This window comes from Artemia sp. Qi Xiang Cuo, chromosome 6, assembly GCF_049724085.1.
Source record: "Artemia sp. Qi Xiang Cuo chromosome 6, ASM4972408v1, whole genome shotgun sequence".
NCBI classification, from domain to species: Eukaryota; Metazoa; Arthropoda; class Branchiopoda; order Anostraca; family Artemiidae; genus Artemia; species Artemia sp. Qi Xiang Cuo.
The window spans coordinates 4,989,563-5,008,498 of record NC_142799.1 but is presented as its reverse complement, the minus strand read 5'-3'; the positions used below and the strand labels follow the sequence as shown (position 1 = coordinate 5,008,498).

The 18,936-nt window shown below is 36.2% G+C and overlaps 1 protein-coding gene across 1 annotated transcript in view; it reads right to left on the bottom strand.

Moving 5' to 3' along the window:
- Positions 1 to 18,936, bottom strand: part of LOC148950805 (kin of IRRE-like protein 3) — a 162,290-nt gene that overhangs the window by 67,532 nt on the left and 75,822 nt on the right. Inside the window, exons 6-7 of the mRNA XM_089090465.1 lie at positions 3,069 to 3,329; positions 1,562 to 1,758 (exon numbers count right to left, since the gene is read on the bottom strand). Of these exons, the coding sequence (XP_088946591.1) occupies positions 1,562 to 1,758; positions 3,069 to 3,329 (458 nt within the window). The remainder of the gene's footprint in view (positions 1 to 1,561; positions 1,759 to 3,068; positions 3,330 to 18,936) is intronic.

The following is an 18,936-nucleotide window of genomic DNA, read 5'->3' as shown; positions in this document are numbered from 1 at the left end:
TTTTCTACCTTAGTTAAACACACCCCCCTTCTAACGTTCTTTGAAAATTTCATCTTAATACACCTAGTCGTTCTTGAGATACTACAGATACATCCTTGTGACGACCTGGATGCAACTAGTGTCTTTTGGTTTAGTTCAACACCCCCTCCACATTCCCTGAAAGTTTATATCTTAATATCCTCAGTCATTTCTGAGATATCATAGACACACCCTTTTGACAACCCGGATGTACATGTTACTAAAGCCGTTATAAGCCGTTACTAAGACAATGAACATAGACTATTATGACAACCTGAAGGCATATAGGGTCTTTTAGTTTCGCTCGAAATCCTCCTCAACATTCCAGGGAAAAATTTCTTCTTAATATCCCCAGCCGCTCCTGATATACTGCAGATACGCCCTGTGACAACCTGGATGTGCATACTGTCTTTTCATTTAATTCAACATTCCCCTCAAAATTCTCTATTAATTTCATCTTAAGATTCTTAGGCATTTCTTGTATATTACAGATACGTCCTTTTGACAACCTAGATGCACAAAGTCTCTTTTGATTCAATCGTGTCCCTCAACATTCCATGAAGTGTTAAACTTATACCCTTAGCTGATCCTGAGATATTGAAGGTATGCCATTTTGAAAACCTGGATGCCCATAGTGTCTCTGGATTAGGTTCAAACCCCTCCTCATTAATCCATGAAAGTTTCAGCTTAATACACTTAGCCATTCAAGAGATATTGCAGATACGTTTTTTTGACAACCATAAAAAGCTTGGTTTGATTGACTTCAACATCTTCTCAGCATTCCCTGAAAGTTTCAACCCAACGCCCATTGTCGTTCTCTGGATATTGCAAACACATCCTTTTGACAACCTGAATGGACCTAGTGTCTTTTTGTTTAGTTCGATCAAACATTCCCCTCGACACTCCCTGAAAGTCTCAATTTAATACACTTAGCCGTTTCTGACATATTAATATACACTCTTCGGACAACCTGGATGCACCTAGCATCTTTTTATTTAGTTCCACACCCTCTTAACATTCCCTAGAAGTTTTAACTTAGTACCCTTACCCGATCATTAGATACTGCACAAGCCTCCCTTTTCCATTATGAGGCAAATGTTTAAATAATTGCAAATTTGTATTACTTCAGGGCTTATGGGCGCTGTGCCGTCTCTGGAGACATATTTATTAACCCTTTTAATAAACGAAACAGCTATCTCAAAGTTTTGATTGGATGTCTTGGAAGGTTACAAGGGACCTAGTAGCAAAAAAGGGTAAGGGACGAAGGCTTGTTGCTCTCCAATCACTTTTGAATCTTAAAAAGGGCACTACGGTTTTCATTTTCCCGTCGAATGAATTCCCTGCAAAGGTTTTACGAACGCCTCTTGACATGAAGTGGGTCTGAAAAAAGCAAAGATTTGATAAGCGTCTTTGCTACAAGCAACACCAGAGCGTTGTTTCTGATTATAAAATAAAAATAAAGTAAGTTCTTTGGTAGTATTTAGACGGAGAAGAGTGAAAAGGATGAAAAAGTTTAGAGGTATAAAAGGAAGAAAAACCAGACCTGATCAGCGTAGCTTAAGTTTCCTAACAGCAAAACCTTTCCATCTCCTCTCATAACGTTTGTTTCTGGAATAGATTCGAGTTTCTGTAAAAATTGAAAGTCAGACAATGGGTTAGAATTTGCTGTGCACTGAAGCTGAGCGGAGCCTCCAACAGTACCCATCTCGGGGATAAGTACTTCCACATCCACAGGGGCATCTGTAAACAAACTAAAATCGATTATTCAAATCCTACTGATATTTTTATATACTCAATGCAATATATATATATATATATATATATATATATATATATATATATATATATATATATATATATATATATATATATATATATATATATATATATATATATATATATATATTCCACAAAATCTTTTCCATATTCAATATATTCAATAAAAACGGAAATTTAAAAATTAAAAAACTCATTAAAACAATTAATAAACTAATAACTCTATTAGCAAGAAAGTATGCGGAAGAGGTTGGGGCTCTATCCCCCCGAAATCTTAAATTTTTCTGGATTTTTTGGGCAGTTCTAACTCAAATTATTAGTTTTTTTTATCCGTCCCCGTAGCGCACGTGCCTGGCTCCAAGTTAAAGACAAAAAGAAGAAAATATGAGTTATTTTAATTTTTTTATTTAAATATTAGTTATTTTTGTTAATAGACAGCTTACGCTTATGGTTTCTAAGAAATCTTCGAAACAAATGGGTATATTTGTAGGGTCATCATTTAAACGGTTTTAAAGGCAAATTTTAGACCAAACATGTTCTATAGTGCTGCTTCCCATGGACGACAATGAGGGGGCTACGCCCCCGGTAAACAAGAAGACATTAAACATTGCATATGGATAGAAAATGAGAAATATTACTGCTTAATATCTGTTAAAACAGGCTCTTTATAGAACTAACAAACCCTCCCCCAAGAAATATCATGGAGATAATCATGATGCCTCGCCCCAACTGGGAACTGGGGTGCATCTGAAACTGGGAAGTTCAATAAATAATTTTTCGATAAATTTTAATCGTTTGACTACCTCGGAACTTTCACTCAATGCCTTTTGGGCACCATTCGGGCTGCGATTATTTTTACGTCCTAAAGTGGTGAAAATGCTACTTTGTTTTGCAAAATCTTTTCTGACAAGTAAAAAGGTCATTAAATACTTTAATCCTTTGGAGCTTCACGGGAGGTGGTAAAAAGTAAACCTCAAAAAAAAAAATGTGGAAGAGGAGCGTACACATCTGTGCCGACTTTAAGTGGCTCGGTACTGGAGTGAGTTGCTGTTAGTAGTAGTAGTATTCGTTGATGTCATTGTTTAGATGCTTCCCCTCTTCAGATTCAATCTTAGTGTGCTGCTGATTAATTTTTGTAATTCAATTTAAAATTAACAATTGCGCTTATATTGAAGACGACAGATAAGAGTTTAAAATTTTTAATCTACATGCAATGTCAAATATAGAAAAAATAATTAATCAATAATTAAGAAAGAGAAATAATTCCTACTTACATTTAACATTGATTTCTACATTCTTAGCTTCCGAGATTCCAACCTCATTTTCTGCTTGACAGGAATAAATTCCATTGTTTTTTCTTAGTAAAGGGTAGAAATCCAGCTTCTTTCCAGTTGATATGACGTCAGCAGTTCCATTTTTTCTCCAAATAATCTTTGCTTGGGGATTAGAATCAACAGAACATCGAAGCGACAAGTTGTCAAAACCTTCCTCAAGATCAGATGACGGAGCATTTTCAAGTTTAACAATTGGTGGATCTGTTAAAAGTTCAAATTCGTTTTATTAACAATACATGTAGAACAACAAAAACAAAAAATAGACGATCCCCAGTGGATCCCATGCTCCAAAACAGGGATAAAAAATTTATTAAAGAATAACAACCAACAACAATCAGGTTGTTAAAAAACCAACCCGATACCGTTTATCAGCATTAATTTACTCGGATTGGGTGATACGAGACTCTATAGACACAGCAAAAAAAAAAGAAAAAAAAGACTTGAATTAAAGAAAGAAAGGTGGCAGCACCAACCTTACAACCAACTAAAAAAAATAACATACAAAGCAACCCTTAATTAATCAACTCAAAAATAAAACGGAACTAATTCCGGAAACCCCATATTTAAATATATCAAACAGTTCGTGGTAACGAACTGTAAGTAAGGAGCGACCCGGCTCAATGGTAACCGAAACTCTAGAAAACGGGTATCTATACATATATATCTATATATGTATATCTATATATCTATCTATAGATATATATCTATAGATATAAATCAGCATTTAAATGCTGATTTTAAATATATAACTTTCATCAAGTTTAGTCCAACCCGTCAAAAGTTACAAGCCTGAGAAAATTTGGCTGATTTTCAGAAAAAGGGGGGAAACACCCCCTAAAAAATATAGAACCTTGATGAAAAACACACCATCATATTCAGCGTATCAGACAACTCTACTGTAGAGGTTTCAAGCTCCTACCTACAAAAATGTGGAATTTTGCATTTTTTGCCAGAAGAAAGATCACGATTGCGTGTTTATTGTTTTTTTTGTTGTTTTTTTCCAGGGGTGATCGTATCGACCCATTGGTCCTAGAATATCGTGGGAGGACTCATTGGATCGGAAATTAAAAGTTCTAGTGCCCTTTTTAAGTGACCAAAAAAGGAGAGCAACTAGGCCCCGTCCCACGCTCATTTTTTCCCCAAAGTAACCTGATCAAAATTTTGAGATAGCCTTTTTGTTTAGCAAGGTTAAAAATATGATAAATATGTCCTTTAGGATAACTAAATCCCCCGAAGTTCCCAGGGGGATGGCTGAAAGTTATGAACTTGGCCCAATGTTAACATATAGTATTGGTTATTAGGAAGTATACAGACGTTTTCAGGGAGATTTTTTCTGGTAGTAGGGGTGTGGGTGGGTTGGAGGTTATGTTGGAGGATCTTTCCATGAAGGAATTTTCATGGGGGAAGGGACATTGCTATGAAGGTGGCGCCGGATTTCCCAGCATTATTTTAAAAAAAGATCAGAAATTAAATATGAAAAAAACAAGTTTTCCAACTGAAAATAAGGAGTAATATCAAAACTTAAAACGAACAGAAAATATTACTTGTATGATTGGGTTCACCCCCTAGTCAGTACCTCGCTCTTTAAGCCAAAGATTTTTTAGTACTTGCATAAGAACTATTTGTTCTAAATGACGGCCTTTGTGATTAAGGGGTCATTTTTAAAGAATTGGAACAAAATTCGAACTTAAGCTTAAAGAGCGATGTATTGAACAGTAGATGAGCCCCCTAATATACGTATTAAAAATATATGAATATAGAATTTCGTTACGTGTGTTAATTCGTAAGTTAGATATATATATTACTAATAAAAACGTTCGTAAACAAAATTAAACAAATTTCGAGAAAGCCATTTAACCAAATAAAAGTAAAATTAATATGCAAATTTTGTTTTAATTATTCATGTACGGTGAGCCTTCTCACCGTACATGAAAATCTAAAGTTTGGCTTTCTCACAACTCTTATTTTTTTTAAACAATAAAAAACTTTAGCGTAAAGAGCGAGGTGTTGAGGAGGGGACAGCCCCTTTCATATACGGAATAATTTCTGTTCGTTTTCAGTTTTAACGTCGTTCCTTACTTTCAGTTAAAAACATTTGTTTTTTTTATTTAATAAAAGAAGAAACACAGAAGGATTCATAGCAAATAAGAAATAAAATAAGTGGAACTAAAAAGCAGTACACAATCGTAATTATAACAAAATGAGAGCAATATGATGGTAGCAAGTACATTCTAAAATGAACACAAAGTGGGGGGGGGGGTCAGAAATTCGGTTTTAACTCGTTAAAAAACTTTAAAATATTTATTAGTCCTTGTTGCAATTCTATCGAACATGCGCTGCTATCCTATTTTAGTTATACTTTTTATTAAAATTAAATAAAACAAGCAAGTTTTTTTTTAACTGAAAGTAAGGAACGACATTAAAACTTAAAACGAACAGAAATTATTCCGTATATGAAAGGGACTGTCCCCTCCTCAACGCCTCGCTCTTTGGCTTTCTCGAAACTTGTTTAATTGTATTTACGAACGTTTTTATTAGTAATAAATATACGTAACTTACGAATTAACTTACGTAACGAACTTCTATATTCATATATTTTTAATACGTATATTAGGGCGTTCACCCCCTAGTCAATACCTTGCTCTTTAAGCTAAGTTTCGAATTTTGTTACAATTCTTTAAAAATGACCTCGTTAATCACAAATGCCGTTAATTAGAATAAGTTGCTCTTAAGAAAGTACTAAAAAATCTTTGGCTTAAAGAGCGAGGTATTGACTAGGGGGTGAACCCAATCATATACGTAATATTTTCAGTCCGTTTTAAGTTTTGATGTTGCTCCTTACTTTCAGTTGAAAAACTTGTTTTTTTTATTTAACTTCTGATCTTTTTTTTAAATAATGCTGGGAAATCCGGCGCCCCCTTCATAGCAATGTCCCTTCCCCCATGAAAACTTCCTTGATGGAAATATCCTCCCACATAACCCTCTACCCATCCACCCCTACCAGAAAAAAATCCCCCCTGAAAACGTCTTTATACTTCCCAATAACCAATAATATATGTTAACATTGGGTAAAGCTCATAACTTTAAGCCCTCCTTCCGGGAACCTCGAAGGATTAAGTCATCCTAAAAGACAAGGCTATCATATTTTCGACCATGCTGAGCAAAATGGGTATCTCAAAATTTTGATCTGGTGACTTTGGGAAAAAAATTGAGCGTGGGAGGGGGCCTAGTTGCCCTCCATTTTTTTCGGTCATTTAAAAAGGACACTAGAACTTTCAATTTCCGTTCAAATGAGCCCTCCCCACGATATTCTAGGACCACTGGGTTGATATGATTACCCCTGGAAAAAAACCCAAATAAACAGGCATCCGTGATCTTTCTTTTGGCAAAAAAAAAAAAAGCAAAATTCATCATTTTTGTAGATAGGTGCTCGAAACCTCTACAGTAGGGTTCTCTGATATGCTGAATATGATGGTGTGATTTTCATTAAAGTTCTATAGCTTTTAGGGGGTCTTTCCCCCTTTTTTCAAAAATCAGTCAAAATTTCTCAGGTGCGTAACTTTTGATGGGTAGAACTAACATTGATGAAACTTATATATTTGAAATCAGCATTAAAATCGGATTCTTTTGATGTATCTATTGGTAGCAAAATCCCGTTTCCTAGAGTTTCGGTTACCATTGAGTCGGGTTGCCCCTTACTGACAGTTCGTTACCACGAACTGTTTGACTAAAATTGGCCAATTGATACTGAGCATCCTTCATTGGTTCCCTGTGCAGCCTTTCAAAAATTATGTGCGGTACAGCCATTTATTGCTTAGAGTCTTCAGCAGAGATAAAAAAAAAAGGCTAAACAGTAGTTACTAAAATTCTCAGTGAACATAAGATTCACAAGAATACACCAATGTTTCTAAAAGAGATTTTGTCATTCTTGTAAGGATGTCATTAATCAAAGGGTGTCTTGGCCACATATCTTAGCACGTATGCTAAATTTTATTTAGGGAGGGGGGGCTCAAATATTTCTGGGAAGGACACGGAAAATTTGGAAGGGGGGGGGGCTAACTATATAAACTTGGGGAAGGGGGCGCTAATAATTTCGTTATCTTTTATTAGGTTCCATTGGATTAGCAAACATAATATTGCGAAAGATAATAAGGATATTCAAAATTATGTTGTAAGCCCTTCGTTGCATAACTTAAATTTCCTTCAAGTAGAGGATCATGGAAAATCCAGATATAGAATTATTCGATTATAGGTTAAATAAAACAAAATCTGTAACATAAATTTACGCATAAGGCAGTTTCTTCTTGGCCCATATTATTCTCATGCCCCACGAATCCCAAACTAAATCATCTACCCTTGTTTCATGAATGATAAAGGCATTATTTGCCATCATGGTTTTGTGACGTTTCTTAGGAATATACTTACCATTTAAGGAACCCACTCTTACGGCACTGGCATGTCAAAAAAAAATTTGGATAGATAAAAAAATTGCCGAAACAAGATTCTAATTGGCAACTATCATACCAGTGGACAGGTACAATTTGGCAATCATAAAGACAAATGTTTCAGCGTTATAGGCAAGGGCGGATCCAGGATTTTTTTTTCTGAGGGGGGGGGGGTCTACTAATTTTTGACTCAGTTTTCGACTAATTTTACTGATTTTTACCTAGGTTTTACTAATTTTCGACTTATTTTCGACTCGGTCAAAAATTTCGGGGGAGGGGGTTCAAACCGGGTAACCCCCCCCCTCCCCTGGATACGGCCTTGGTTATAGGGGGCATAGAAAAGAAATCGTGTCCCACTTTTCTTGAATGCTTGTAAATTTTGAATGTCATGACTAGCCTTCTGCCTCTTCGGCTTAGAGTAAACAAGTACAATTAAGATAGAGTCACTGCAGTCAAGTTTCACCTGGTTTAACATTTTACTCAATTAAAACTCTTTGAGGTGTTCTTTGAAGTAAACAAAGAAGTTCTGATCAAGGGTTGTAATCCCATAAGTACGAAAACAAATATCAAACCAATAATCATCTTTGCCAAAGCATTCGCCAAACTATTATTGACTTAAGACCCAAACGATAGCTCTATCATAACTTGTCATGTTGTTAAATGATTCAAATTAATGAAACAAATATCCTTCGAGCATTTTCTCATGATGGATCTTGATACATGACTGAATAATAATAATACTAGACTAAACCCCTGGGGCCCTTAAACGGATCTGTGACTTCCTATTTCTTTGATTCGATCGTTTTCCGTGGGACAGATAAAAATGAATTTGAACCCAAAAAAGGTAAAAAATAGAGATCAGTGTTCTAAAGGGTTTACTTGACTTCAGCATAAGAAAAAAAAGAAATTGATATTCGAATCTGAAAATTTAGCAAGCTCGTTTATTTTCAGAGTAAAAATTAAAGCAGCTACTAAAGTTCTAAAGCGTTTGCAAAAGCAAGGTAAAAGTTTTTATGTCATTTATTAGTATAAAGTAGTCAGTAAATACAAGGACACCGGCAGAAAATTTTCCAGGAGGGGGGCAAATACCAAAATATCAGTGGTGGTTGGGTGACAAGGAATATATTTCAGGAATTTTGTAATTTTTGCCAGAAGAAAGATCACGGATGCGTGTTTATTTGTTTTTTTTTTGTTTGTTTGTTTGTTTTTCCATAGGGGTGATCATATCGACCCAGTGGGCCTAGACTGTCGAGAGAGGGTTCATTCTAACGGAAATGAAAGGTTCTAGTGCCCTTTTTAACTGACCAAAATAATTGGAGGGCAACTAAGTCCCCTCCCACACCACCTTTTTGCCAGAATCGTCCGATCAAAATTTTGAGATAGCTTTTTTCTTCAGCATACTTTAAAGGCCCAATAACTATGTCTTTATAGATAAAATGATCCCCTACAGCCCCTGGGGAAAGCTTTTTAAGTTATAAAATTAACATATTGTTTTATTTGTTATTGGGAATATGCATACATCTTTCGAGTGGGGAGGGGAGGAAGAATTCTCCGCTGGGAGGGTTTTACACTGGGAAAAGTTTACATGGAAAAGGAAGTTCCCAGGGGGTGAACTTTTCAAGGAAAATTTTACACTTGATGAATTTGCCAGAATTCCTTTACGAAAGTTGTTTATGCCTTGCTTTTTCTTTACCGATTCAATTTTGGGCGTGGGGATGTTAAGGGTAATTGTCTGGGTTAAATTTTTGCCAGAACTGAATTATCCAGAGGATATTTCTGTGGGGAGGAAGATTTTTCCGTGGAGGTGGAGCCAGGTATCCTGGCATTATTAAAAAGACGATCAGATATTAAATAAAAAAACAACTTTTTTTCAACTTAAATTAAGGAACGATATTCAAACTTAAAACGACTGAAATTATTATGTAAATGAGGGGGGTTTCCCCCTCCTCAAACCCTCACTCTTTACGCTAAAGTTCAAATTTTGTCCCAATTCCTCAAAAACAACTACTGAAACACAAGGGTCGTTTAATTAGAATAATAAGTAACTTTTTTTGAAGTACCGAAAAACTGTAGTGTAAAGAGCGAGGTACTGAGGGGGGGGGGAGGGCAACCCCCCTCATATACGTAATAATTTCTGTTCGTTTTAAGTTTTAATGTTGCTACTTGATTTTAGTTGAGAAAAGTTTTTTTTATTTAATGAAGCTTAAGAGATAAACATTTTTCTAAAGGCAATGAAAAAAGTATGTCAAATAAAGTAAAAGTAAGCTATATAAAAATGGAAAAAGTAATTAACTAAAAAAATTACACAAAACAACATCTTACTTACAAAAAATAAGATATAACCTCCCAACATTAAGTTCTGTTGAGCAATGCCAAAGTGTTGAATGGATGTATTTCAACAGTACCGACAGTTTTGAACTTGGTTATCAAACAACAAAATATTTAATGCCTTTATACTCAATTGTTTATGAAAAGTAACGCATTATCAAATTGGCTGGTTCAAAGTAAAGCATTAATACTAAGATTAAAAAAATCAAATAAAAATTTTTAATTCAATGTTTTTAATTGAATTTTGAATACCAAAACCAATATATTTGACACCTTTATACTTCATAACTGTAAAAAAAAATCAAATCTTTTTCAAAGCGACAACTAGATAAACACAATCACTCCTCGAAAACTAAATAAATTACGATAAAACACAAAAAATGTATCCGTTCAGGGGGATAATACCAAAATTCCAAGCATTCCGTTCAGGGGAAACGTTTCTGATTATAGTGGCTTCATATATCAGCTCATGGGTAATGCAAGCAAAAGTTGACGGCATTTTTTTTACCGATATCGCCCCTTATGAAGTTGTTACTAATAAACACTAATTGTTACTAATAAAAAATAAGCACTAATTCCTAATAAACAAATACAAATTTGGGATAACCATAAAAAACTGATTCTTTGATCGAATGTTATCAATAGTTAGGCTCTTACACTTTCATTATAGCGTCAAAATCTATTGGCAGGCAGTCAACAATGGGGCAACACACATTTTTTCTATGGTTTTGCATATTCTGCGTTTTGCGTTTTGCGCCCATGAGTAAATATAAATATTTATATAAAAGTTTTGTGCGATCAGACATCTTTGAATTAAATTCAACTCGGTGGAAGCGATGGAAAACTTGACAGCCATGGCTAATTGCAGAAAAAACAAGACAGATAGTCTCTGTGAGAGGCAAAGCTGGCATAACTTTTTCCAGAATTATGTAAAAATGATTAATTTTAATTAATGATAAATAGTCTACCATCCATCCTATGGCAGAACCAAGGTAGATAGGCATAGAGTAATGGTAATTCAAATAGTCTATAAGTTCTGTGAGCCATTTGAAGGCTTACTCACTCGTTAGAGTATGTTTCTGATAATGATTCAGAGGAAGCAAGTGAAAACACAGGAGAATGGGAAAAATCTCAATTACATTGTATTATGCGAGGGGGGGGGGGTTATTCCCCTCAGTGAATATCAATCCTCAAAGCTTAACCTAAATTTCAAATCAAGAAGGTTAGGATATAAGTCGTCTCTCTCCATTTTCATCTTAATGTCTTTCTATAGAAAGTGGGAAAAAAAACCCTGAAGTTCAGTAATGGAATATCCAGATAACTCAAAGAAATATCCTCTCGGCTCCCAATTAAAATTGGCTTTAAAACAATGCAGTCTTGACTGTAGGTCTCAAATCAATCAACGTATTTAAATCAAGCTTTATGCCACAATGAAGCAGTATGTTCTGAAAACGTTGGAGGTTTCTAAAAGACTTTTTCATAGTCTTAAGTTCAAATGAGCCCTCTTCTTATTTCTTTTTACCACTAGACGAGGAACATTATACAAGAAAAAAATACTAATAAATTTATGACTGTACTTTTCAGAAATATAAAAAATATTTTCAACATTTCTATTTAGAGGTTGAAACCTCAATTACGGGTTCTCAGACACTCTGAATGTCGTCGTAAGACTTCTATAAAATTGTATCGTTTCAGTGGTGTTCCTATTTTCCTAAAGTTAAATAAGAAACTTGTCAGGAGGAGGGGTTGCCCCCTCCTCAGCACCTCGTTCTTTGCACTATTGTTTTTTAAACACTTTAAAAAAAGCGTCTTATTGTTCTAATTAAACGGCCATTGTGTTTCAGGAGTCATTCTTATTGAATTGGGACAAAATTCAAACTTTAGCGTAAAGAGCGAGGTGTTGAGGAGGGGGCGACCTCCTTTATATAAGTAATAATTTCTGTTCGTTTTAAGTTTTAATGTTACTTCTTACTTTCAGTTGGAAAAAACTTGTTTTCTTTATTTAGTTTCTTATCGTTTTTGTAAATAATGACAGGAAATATGACCCCACCTCCACGGAAAAACCTCCTCCCCATGGAAGTATCCACTAGGCAATTCAATCCCGGTGAAAATTTACCGCGGACAATCCCACTTAACTAATCTGTGTGTAAAATTGAGACGGAAAAGAGAAAGCAAGACATATAAAAAGAATTTTGTATAAGAATTCTGGCACATTCCTCCAGTGTATAATTTCCCCTGACAAGTTCACTCCCAGGAAACTTATCTCCCCAAGGCAAATTCCCGTGTGGAAAAACCCCAAGCAAATAATTTGCCACCCCACCCGAAAATGTATGCATACATCCCAATAACAAAGACTATGCGCAAACAATGGGCAAATTTTATAATTTAAAGACCTTTCTCCTGGGGCTGTGGGGGATCATGTTATACCCAACGGCATAGTTATTGGGTCTTTGAACTATGATGAACAAAATGGCTATCTCCAAATTTTTATCGGATGATTTTGGGAAAAAAGGGATGTTGAAGGGGGCCTAGTTGTCCTCCAAATTTTTGATCACTTAAAAAGGGCACTAGAACTTTTAATTTCCGTTCGAATGAGCCTTCTCCCGATATTCTAGGGCCTCTGGGTCGATACAATCACCCCTGGAAAAAAAATTAACACGCATCCGTGACCTTTCTTCTGGCAAAAAATACAAAATTCCACATTTTTTCAGATACGAGCTTGAAACCTACACAGTACCGTTATTTGATACGCTAAATCTGATGTTGTGATTTTCATTGAGATCACTTGACTCTTAGGGGATGTTTACCCCTTTTTTAAAAAATTAGGAAAATATTCTCAGGCTCGTAATTTTTGATGGATAAGACTAAACTTAATGAAATTTATATATTTGAAATTAACATAAAATCTAATTCTTTGGTATATCTATTAGTATCCAAATTCCGTTTTTTAGACTTTCCGTTACTATTGAGCCGGGTCGCTCCTTAATTACAGTTCGTTACCACGAACTGTTTGATGACACTTGTTGTTCATTGTTTGATGACACTGTTTGATACAGTAAATCTTCAGATAATGATATCTTTTGATGCAAAGTTGTAAACTTATGTAATGACCATTAAATATTTAGAATTAGCTTAAAATTAGATTTTTAATGCATACATTTTTCTCAAAATACTAGTTTTTTTTTATTTTTCCCTATTTGGGACAAGGGTTTGTCTTTCATTACTTACCATTCATTCCCATAAATGGTTTAATACGCATCTCCAAATCAAGGGTGGATCCAGGATTTTTTTAGGGGGGGGGGCAAAATAGGTTGATCTGATAAACTTGCGTTAGGAGCAAGTTTAATTAATGCAAACTTGCGTTATTTAAGTAAATTATGCTACTTTAGACTACGTTAGTGGGGCGACCTCGCCCCCTAGATCCGCCACTGCTCCAAACACAAACACTGAATACAGACCAGCATACTCTTAGGAGCTGGCACTTCATTTTCCGACAAACTGTGAAATCTAAAGTTGGAGTTTGTATAAGATGCTATGATGACAGAGAGGATTAAAGCGATGATTTGTTAAAAATCTTGTGACAAGATAAGTTCCAATCCTTTGACTGTTTCAAATTTTCCTACGGGCAATCCAATCAGCTCTTATGTGCTGGGTGAATGTAATCTGTGGTGAATCAAATCTGTGTGAATGTAAAAATGTATGGATTAGACTTCTCTTTCTGATATGCAGTTCACCAAGATAGCAATCAGCTAACACATATCAAACAGTTCGTGGTAACAAACGGTAAATAAGGAGCAACACGGCTCATTAGTAACCGAAACTCTAAAAAACAGAATTTTGATATCAATAGATACATAAAAAGAATTAGCTTTTTATGTTCATTCAATTTATATAGGATTCATTAAGTTTAGTGTTACCCATCAAAAGCTAGGAGCCTGAGAAAAATGGAACACCCCCAAAAAGTCAAATAATCCTAATAAAAATCACACCAGCAGATTCAGCGTACCGAAGAACCCTACTGTAGAGGTTTCAAGTTACCATCAACAAAAATGTGGAATGTTGCTTTTTTGCCAGAAGAAAGATCAGGGTTACATGTTTATTGGTTTATTTTCCCCATGAGTGATTTTATAGAACCAATGGTCCTAGAATATTGGGAGGCCTTTTTTCAGGCCTTTAGAATTCTAGGCCTTTTTTCAAGTGACTAAAAAGATTGGAGGGCAACTAGCCCCCCTTCCAACCTCCTTGTCCCTGAAATCATTTTCCATTGGAGGATTTTTAGCAGAAGAAATTCACCATAGGGGAATTTTCGCGGAAGCAACTTCCCACTGGAGCGGGGGGAGGTTTCCGGAAAAATTTCCACAGAAGGGGGAATTTCTGGAGTGATTAGAAAAACCATTTGAACTTAAAGTCTTTTTCAAATGAAAGCATGCTAAGGAAAATCATTAGGCAGAATCACCCGCAAAAATTTTACGGAAGAGAATTTTCAGCGAGGACAGAATTGTCAAGAGGGAATTTTTTTTTGGGGGGAGGGGTTATTTGTCCAATAAGAGATACCATGTATACTCCTGCCATTTACCAGTGCCCCAGCCATGTAAACATTTGCCTCTCAATTACTTGGACTATCTGTCTTGGCTTTTTTCTGTCTACAATTAGCCATGTCTTGATACAACCTATGCAACCTATTGCAAAATACTTGATAACTTCAATTCAAAATCAATGGAAAGTTTAATAAAAAATCATAAATTTTTTTTTATTGTTTAAAAAAAATAGAGTTGTGAGAAAGTCAAACTTTAGCTTAAAGAGCGAGGCGTTGAGGAGGGCACAGCCCCTTTCATATACGGAATAATTTGTCTTCGTTTTAAGTTTTAACGTCGTTCCTTACTTTCATTTAAAAAAAAACTTGTTTTTTTTATTTAATTTTTGAACGTTTTTGAATTAATGCAGGTTTTGATTTTGGCTCACCGTACATGAATAATCAAAACAAAATTTTCATATTAATTTTACCTTTTTCTGGTTAAATGGCTTCCTCGAAACTTGTTTGACTTTATTAGTAGAATGGCCATAATATCTCCCGTACGAACACCAAATATGGGCATAGAATACTGACAGGGCACCAAATAAGGGCATAGCCTCCCTAGGGAGAAAGATTACGTAATGGGGTCAATGACCTCTTTTTCCAAGGTCGATTTATTTGATGTTTCTATGTGTAATAACTCCGGGGCGAAGGTTGCACATGCGCATTGAATTCTAACGGGAACAATGTTATTGATCTAGGACTCGAAGGGGAAGTGAATTTCCGAGAAATTGATTGCGTAATCAAAGTGTGTCAACAACAACAACAACGACCTTGACATTCGCTGAGAGCGTGCACTTACAACAACAACAACATCGATCGTGGAACACCTGTGCTGTCGACCTCAATTCACCTATCGTGAATCAATAATTCCCCTTAGAAACAACAAATTAATTTCCCCTTTCTTGACAGATCAATCAATCAATGACATCATCTGTCAGACTTTAAAAATTTTCGTCTAGAAACATTTCTCCAGGAATAGATCCAAATCATTAATGTCTTTGCCTCGGGAACAACTCTTTTGGTCGAACTCCAAAGGATATTAATAACCACAGGCCATGGAAACAATTAGGCAAGAAACATCTTAGCGATGAATTGTTTTAGCGCGCGAAAAGGTTTCTTATTAATTTGAAATGCGTTAGCGCAGAGATGCCAATAACAAAGGAACACGCTGAATTTACGTTTAGGGATTATTTGGGCGAAACCGTTTTAGACAGGTTATGGAACTATTTCGGCGAAACAGATAGAGACATTTTAAAAGAAGATTTTTGAAGAGATTTTAGAAGAGAATTTAATGGTGAAACTCTGTGGTCGTTATAATACACAAGTTTCATTTGAACAGTGTTGTGAGGTCCTCTACCCCAACCCCAAAGGGTTCCAATCCTCCTACCCCAACCCCGAAGGAAGCCCCCCGGTACTCAAAGGTCCCCCAAGCTCCCATAGAGCCCCAGCCCCCCAAACGCCCTCCTCAGACCCCCAAAGGCCCTCCCCTGGTCCTCAAAGGTCCCCCGGGCTCCCAAAGGCCCACCCCGCCCCCCCACCGCCAACCCCGGGCCCCCCCAAGGCCCCGCGAGCTCCCAACAGCCCAACGGGGTCCCACAGGCCCTACACCGGTCCCCACATGTCCCCCAGGCTCCCAACGGGCCCCCCGGATCCCCAAAGGCCCTCCCCTGGTCCTCAAAGGTCCCCCGGGCTCCCAAAGGGCCAACCGGCCCCCCAAGGGTCCCCCAAACGCCCTCCTCAGACCCCCAATTGCTATTTCAGGCTTTTATGAGCTAGGTTTCTTAGCCTTTCGTTGGTGTGTGTTGAGTGAAACTTATCATTTGGGATATGTAGTTTGTTATTTTTGACTTTTCTGAGTTGGATTTATTAGTCTTTCATAGGTGTGTGGTGTCTGAAACCTATGATTTGGGATGTGTAGTTTGCTATTTTCGACTTTTCTGAGCAGGATTTCTTAGCCTTTCATAAGTATGCGTTGTCAGAAAATTATGATTTGGGATGTATAGTTTGCTATTTCAGGCTTTTCTGAGCTAAGGTTTTCTAGTATTTCGTAGGTGAATGTTGACTGAAACCAATAGTTTGGGATGAATAGTTTGCTATTTTTGACTTTTCTGAGCTAGGTTTCTTAGTCTTTCGTAGGTGTGTGGTGAATGAAACCGATGATTTGGTATATGTAGTTTGCTATTTTTTACTTTTCTGAGCTGGATTTCTTAGTCTTTCATAGGCGTATGTTCTATGAAACCTATGATTTGGGATGGGTGGATTGCTACTTTTGACTTTTCTTAGCTGGATTTCTTAGCCATTCATAGGTTTTTGTTGTCTGAAAGCTATTGTATGGGAAGACTAGTTTGCTATTTTTGACTTTTCTGAGCAAGGTTTCTCAGAAGTTCATAGTTGAGTGTTGTCTGAAACCTATGATTTGGGATATGTAATTTGCTATTTCAGACTTTTCATAACCGGATTTCTTAGTCTTTCGTAGGTGTGTGGTGTCTGAAACCTATGATTTGGGGTGTGTGGGTTGCTATTTTTTTACTTTTCTGAGCTGGATTTCATAGCCATTCGTAGGTGTGTGTTGACTGAAACCTATGATTTGGGATGGTTAATTTGCTACTTTTGACTTTTTCGAGCTAGATTTCTTAGCCTATCATATGTGTATCCTTTCAGAAAATTATGATTTGCGAGGTGTAGTTTGCTTTTTGGACTTTTCAGAGCTAGGATTCTTAGTCACTCATAGGTGTTTGTTGTCTGAAACTTCGAGTTTGGGATGAGTAGTTGGCTATTTCAGACTTTTCTGAGCTAAGGTTTCTTAGTATTTCGTAGGTGAATGCTGTCTGAAACTTATGATTTGGGATATGTAAATTACTATTTCGGGCTTTTCTGAGTTGGATTTCTTAGTCTTTCATAGGTGTGTAGTGTCTGAAACCTATGATTTGGGATGTGTAGTTTGCTATTTTCGACTTTTCTGAGCTAGGTTTCTTAGCCTTTCATAGGTATGTGTTGTCAGAACATTATGATTTGGGATGTGTAGTTTGCTATTTCAGGCTTTTCTGAGCTAAGTTTTTCTAGTATTTCGTAGGTGAATGTTGTCTGAAAACAATAGTTTGGGATGTGTAATTTGCTATTTCCGACTTTTCATAAACGGATTTCTTAGTCTTTCGTAGGTGTGTGGTGTCTGAAACCTATGATTTGGTCTGGGGGGTTTGCTATTTATGGCTTTTCTGGGCTGGAGTTCTTAGTCATTCATAGGTGTGTAGTGTCTGAAAAATATGAGTTGGGGTGGGTGGATTGCTACTTTTTGACTTTTCTGAGCTGGATTTCTTAGCCTTTCATAGGTGTTTGTTGTCTGAAACATATAGTTTGGGATGACTAGTTTGCTATTTTTGACTTTTCTGAGCTAGGTTTCTTAGCCGTTCATAGGTGAGTGTTGTCTGAAACCTATGATTTGGGATATGTAATTTGCTATTTCTGACTTTTCATAACCGGATTTCTTAGTCTTTCGTAGGTGTGTGATGTCTGAAACCTATGATTTGGGGGTGTGTGGGTTGATATTTTTTGACTTTTCTGAGCAGGATTTCACTGCCATTCGTAGGTGTGTGTTGACTGAAACCTATGATTTGGGATGGTTAATTTGCTATTTTTGACTTTTCTAAGCTAGATTTCTTAGCCTTTCATAGGTGTGTCCTTTCAGAAAATTATGATTTGGGAAGCACACAAAAACTTACACATGCTCACGAAAACTTACATGCACACAAAAACTTAAATGCACACAAAAACTTACACACACACACAAAACTTACACACACAAACACACGAAAACTCACACACACACGCCAAAACTTACACACACACAAAAACTTACGAACAAACACACATACACAAACAAACACTAACACATTAACAAAATAAAAAACACACACACACGAACAAAAAATAAAACACATACACACACTAAAACTAACACACACAACCCAAAACTAACACACACACAAAATCTTACATATGCACACAAAAGCTTACACACACACACACACTAAAACTAACACACACACTCAAAAACAAACACACACACACACAAAAAAAATTACACACACACACACACACACAAAAAAAAAAAATAGAAATATATAAATCAATAGAACTAAAACAAACACTAGAAAAAACATAAATAAACACACACACACACACAAAAAATACACACACACACACACACGAAAAATCACACACACACGCCAAAACTTACACACACACAAAAACTTACACACACACACACACATACACACACAAAAACTTACACATGAACACAAAAAACTCACACACACACACGCCAAAACTTACACACACACAAAAACTTACACACACACACACACACATACACAAAAACTTACACATGAACACAAAAACTCACACACACACATGCACAAAACTTACACACACACACACACACACAAAACTTACACACACA